Below are 5,819 nucleotides of genomic sequence, written 5' to 3'. Positions count from 1 at the left end.
GCCCTTAGTTTGTGTTTATTGTTTCAGGAAAGAAGCTCTCTCGGTCAGGTCTATTTCCTGAGACCCAACATTTTTTCCCCTTCCCATCGGATTAATATTCTGCTTCTGTTTGTGTCTGGCATTAACTTTTTGACATATTATGAAGATCCAGAGTTGTTGTTTTTTGTAACCTTACCATTAAGTTTAAGATTTTCATTTGTTTGTCTGTAAGCCTTTTCTTCTCAGGGCCATTTGTCTGTGTTAATTAGGGACAGGAGATGATCTCACCAAACCTTCAATGAAAAAAAGTGTGAGAAACTTGGTGCTCATATTATCAAGTTCCGCTTTATGTTGACAACAAATGACGACACGTCAAAGGTCACATTAGCTGTGAAACAAGGGATATGATGCAATAGCAAATATGACAACAATGCTGAACTATATGTCCACAGATTTAATTTTACATTGCAATATAAACAAAATACAAAATAAAGTGCAAAAGGATTAAAAAATAAATTACAATACTTCCTTCAATAGGCCACTTGTGTGTCAAAATCGGCCTTTTAACAAACATCATTATACTGTACAATCTTGAGGGGCGTGATTCTCAGCTTGTCCAAAATTACCAGAAACAAGAGAAACAAGAAAAGAAGGAATGTAATCTGTGATATTAAGCAACAATCTAGAGCCGATTTAGTAACAGGGTCAGAGGTAGACTGTGTGCTTCAAAGCTGCTGAAATTAAGACATACAGCTCATTTGAGTGGAAAAGATCCAACAAACAGGTGTGCAAATGTTCAGTCGATTATACAGTGGTGAGACAGCAATTTTATAAACATTAGGAAATAAAGTGAATTTCAGACAAGGAACACAAAAACTAATCAAGAATCAACAGTTGCTGTATGACAAAATAATGGCAAACTTGCATCTTTAAATTTAGGGATGTACAATTAAGTGACCGTAGATTTTTGTCTCATTTATAGCTACTAGATCTGAAACACTATTAGATTTAAATGAAAGGTACATTATTTCAGATTTTTTTCTGTTTTATATCACTGTTGAACAAATTCACATTTGACAAAAATAGCAATTTGAAAATGTCACTGGGGTTTCAGGAAATTATGTCATGATTTCCATTTATTTGGGCTTAACTATTTACTGATGAAGTGTGAAGCTGGACTAATAACTAATATATTAACTAAAACCTTCTCCTGGAGAAGAATCATTTTACTAGAAAAAACTTTTTTAAATAACACTGATCATTTGATACACCAATTTTATCAAGCTTACAGGTGTGTTGAAATGTCTTTGTCCTTATACTCCACATTTAGCAACATCTGTCCACTGATCTACCCCACTTTTTCTGGGTCAGTGGAAAAGCGTTTTCAACATTTCCAGTCAGATTGAAATGGTTTGACATTAATAATTATGGCACAGTAATCTTTTTTGATCTTATTGTTGGATGGGAAAACGTGGTTATTATGATTTAAGATGACATATTTGTGTATATTCCAGGACTTAGGAACAAAGACATCAGTGTTCACCACATCATAATACTGTACTGTCACAGAACCAACACAATGTGTCCTTCGAAATCACTGTACAATAGAGTTTGTTTAACAAATCAATCCTTACAATGGCAGCACACATGCCAGTGATTACTCACATTGGTCACAGCCAATACTGCTTTCATATTGACTGCATGCTTGTGTGTCATTTACTCTAAACTACTGGCCTCATCTACTTTTACAGAAAAGGTTTCCACAATGATTGGACAAAGCAGCCGATATTAAGGAAGGATAGAATTTCCATCAGTGACACTTGAGTAACAAAGAAAGTGGGTCATCTCTTGGGACAAAATCTGTTCTGGGCAAAATGATAAAAACCTGCACTGCACACAGTCAGAGACAGTCATCATGTGAGGTAGCTGGGTGCTGAGAATACAGACAACTCGGGTCGATAAAGCTCAGCTTCTTGCTTCATATGCCCCGACTTCACAAGACGAATCAGTGATTATCTTTTATGTGCCTTTCTCCATTATTTCAGAGGTTTAGCTCTTAAGTGAAGTCATCATAGCAGACAATCTACTTCTGAGCGAACTGAGAACTTTATCCTGATTCAGAGTGCAGTCAGATGCATTTCTCCTCCCCCGTCTCTGTGCTCAACGACACCTGCAGTGCAGGGTCTCTTGGGCATGGCACGTTTGAAAAGTCCTTGATTACATTTGTCCCATCTCTACTCTGAGCCTCAACTCCGCCCTGCTCAGATGAATGACAAACTTGTGAGTTTGTGACAGAAGAAGGCTGCGAACTGGAAAGTCTGTCTTCTTTAATACAGCTTCCATTGTAGAGCTCTTTTCCCTCTGGTAGGTAGAGGAAGGTCTGGGAGCTGCTGCTGCTGCTGATGTCACGCAGGTCGTGGGAAACTAAAGAGCTTGAGTCCCGGTTAGAGGTGACCGAGGAGAGCTGATGGCCGTCTCTGCAGTGGAAGGTTCCCGGCCTCTGTTGCCTTCGCGCTCCCATCTTGCAAAACAAGTACTTGATTTTCTCAATGAGCACGAGGAGAACTGCCTTGCGGAGCAGAATGTAGATCCAGGGGTCGAGGATGGGGTTGAAGGAGGCGAAGCGAATGGCTCGTAGGTCGGGGTTTTTGTCCAGCCGCAGCTCCACCGGAGTCTTGTACAGCTGGTTCAGAAACACCTGAGCCTGCAAGGGAGGAGAGAATACAGACTGAGTGGATGGATGAATGTGTTGAACTGCACAGTTGTGTCTCTAGGGTGAAGAGAAAGAAATACAGAAACATAAAGAACCAGAGCAGCATTAGAGAAAAAATCAAGCAAGGAAAAGTAATTTAACACAAACAAAATAGGTTGCTTTCTTATCAATCAATTGAATCTGAAACAAAATGCATGCCCAAATTGTTTCAAGCACTTAAAATGACATATGGGTGTAGAAGAGCAATGCGTAAAACGTGCGTAATGGATGGCAAAAACACACAGAGATAAAAGCAAACTTACAACAAGTGGGATGGAGCAGATGAGCACCACTACTGACGTGCCTATGAGCAATATCACCATCTGAATCTCTCCACCGGCCAGACGCCTGAAGCTGCGTCCTCTCCTCTGCGGGTCCACGTTGCGCCCCAGGTCGGTTCCAAGCGACATCCTGCGCACAAAGCGTCGATGCATCCGGATCAAAGCCCCGCACACAAGCACGTTGCAGATGACAGTGGCGAGAATAAGGAGAGAACTTAAACCCGCGTACATGTAGGAATAGGCGGCGTCGCTGGTCTTGTTGCTCCTCCACTCTAAAAAACACCAAGTTTGCGGGTATTGCTTCTTCACCTGGCCAAAGCCGATAATCGGCAGGGCGCAGAAAAGCGCGTTGGAGATGTAGATCGCTAGGAGGGTCAACCCCGCCAATTTCTGGTCCACATAGTCATTGTAGAAATAGGCATGGTTTATGGCGATGTATCTCTCCACCGACATGGCACAGATGATACTGAGCCCCGCCAGAGAGAAGAAAAGCACGGTGAATCCAAAGTACTGGCACAGCGGGTCCTCTCCGGGCCACGAGCCTTTCACATAAGTTGCGATGGTTACCGGACTGGCCAGCAGTGTGCCCAGGAGGTCCGTGACTGCCAGTCCACATACCAGCGTGTAAAACGTCGTTTCTTTCTGTTCTTTGCGAGATTTACAAAGCACCACGATGGCGATGACATTCCCAACCACCCCGAAAATGAACATGATAGAAGGAATGGTCGGGACCATGGGCCTCCCTGTCATCGATTGGTTATTCATTGTGATGTCCGTTGAGTCCAGTTCAAGAAGAGTAAAGCGATTTTTCTTAACGCCAATATGTCCAGTCAAAAGCAGGAAACTTATTTGCACTTGAAAGAAGCCAGGATAACATTGTTGAAAACAGTTTGCACCTTATCTAAAAAACAGTTCTGCAGAGCATCAGGTCCCTGCTGATTGTGGTTTAGAGGTGTTATAGTATCAGATCCTCAGCTTGCTTTGAAAGACAGATGCAGATTTCACTCACCAGGATGAAAGCAGGCAGCAGACACCAGTGACTTCATTGAAATAAGGCTCTGCCTTCAAGCTTCCTGAAGGGTTCAGTCCCTCCCTCCCCTATGTCTTACTTCACAGCCCTAATCAGCTGTTCAGCACAGGAAAGGCCTTGGACATATTTGGCAACACATTCAAACCTAGTTTAACCTGAACTCACACTAAATATTGTACAACATGGTTTAACATTATAAAGTAAAAAAATATATAGTAATGTAAAATATGAATTAGTTGTGGTGTGTAGTGAGGGCCATTAATAGTCAACTATTTTCACTAAAATAGCAGAAGAGTAGAATAGCCTAGAATAACTTTTAGAACAATCTTCCCAGTGATTCACTGGGCAGAGGCCAGGTCAAAGTAGTTCATCCAGTACCTGATTAAATATGACATTACAATAGAATTAATAAAGAAGGCACCCAAAGAGACAATTCAGTGAAATGTTGTATTGATTTTCCTGAAAATGATCTGACGACAGGATTCATTTAGGATCAACGCTGTCTTTTTAGTTTTTTTAATGTATGAAACTCAACAAAATGTCAAAAGGCTTGGCACAGTATAATCAATGGTCCAACCGATCAGCTCACCAAAGGTCATACAAACATACCAAATATTGGATTTCGTAGGAAAACCCCACAAGGTTGAATAGACTGTTTCTAGGATTATGTTGTTATAAGAACATTTGATCAGGCCATTGAAATTCAGTCCTGTAACGCATTTTGTTTCAATCAAAACACATGTAGACAACAGTGTAATCAAATATGTGCCTGTTTATTGTGAAGAGAAAATAAACCCAATGTCCTGCAGAGAGAAAAAGCGATGACACCAGTGGCCCTGACAGGATGACGTGTCTTGTGACTTAAACTGCAAAACAAAACATGTGCTATCTCGCTCTGTGTGTCCTGGACTCTGTTCCTTTATACAAACTCCTGGAATCAGATAATTCCCCTGTTCGGATATTCAGACCAGATTTCTTTAAAGTAATGAAAAGAATGAAGCAGGGATCTCCTAAATGTTTTGTAAAATGTGTGGTACTTGTGTGGTACAGGAGCAAATCCTTGTTACAAGTCAAAACTGGCATTTTGTGCTTTTACACTAAAAAGCACTTGTTTTGAAACCTTCAAAAGAGCGGTGGAGACTTGGACTTTGCTCTCCTGTGAGACCCGATCCACTTAAGACTCAACTGGTTTCAAAACTTTAAAGCCATTTACTTGAAGGGAACAGCCAATCCAGCAATAGTATTGGTGCAATGGAACCTCCAATCACAAGTGGCAGCAACATGTTTGCTCAGGTGGTGACCAAGGAAGACATCCTTCACCATCTTTGATTAGGTGAAGTGCAGTAGTTTTTAGTTCTTGTCTTGTATTGTAGAACAGTGTACACAGTTAGGAAGCACACAACACAACTGACCTTTCTAAAGCAAAGAGAAAATATGCAGTGAAGTTTGTAAATCAACTTGCTGAGTTGTTCCCTCACCATAATTTACTTTGGACAAATTATGGTCGGAAAATGTCATTAATATAATGATGATGATGATCAATAGTAATAAACTGAAGACCCTTAGCTAATCGCTTTCATTCGGAATGTTCGTGTAAAAAGAGTTTGAAAACTGATGAATAAATATTATTTTAAAACTTTTGCATTACAATTGTATAACAACATTTACAATTTCTGGATTCTGTTGGTTGGCACCTCCATCAGGTCTGTTCACAATGTCAACAGAAATAACAGATGATTACCACTCAATGCTGTTGTAATTATAAGACAACAAATAC

General features: G+C 40.6%; 1 protein-coding gene across 1 annotated transcript; it reads right to left on the bottom strand.

Annotated features, from left to right (window-relative positions):
• Positions 1-520: 520 nt before the first annotated feature.
• ptger4a (prostaglandin E receptor 4 (subtype EP4) a) lies at positions 521-4,028 on the bottom strand. The gene is made up of 2 exons (XM_080042927.1): positions 2,995-4,028; positions 521-2,683 (listed from the first exon to the last, which is right to left on the bottom strand). Exons 1-2 carry the CDS (start codon positions 3,775-3,777, stop codon positions 2,108-2,110), a joined length of 1,359 nt encoding a protein of 452 aa, XP_079899053.1. The 5' UTR covers positions 3,778-4,028; the 3' UTR covers positions 521-2,107.
• Between the last annotated feature and the right edge of the window lie 1,791 nt (positions 4,029-5,819).

This window comes from Ammodytes marinus (genome assembly GCF_949987685.1).
Source record: "Ammodytes marinus genome assembly, chromosome: 2".
In the NCBI taxonomy this organism is placed as follows: domain Eukaryota; kingdom Metazoa; phylum Chordata; class Actinopteri; order Uranoscopiformes; family Ammodytidae; genus Ammodytes; species Ammodytes marinus.
This window is presented reverse-complemented; position numbering and strand designations above follow the sequence as displayed.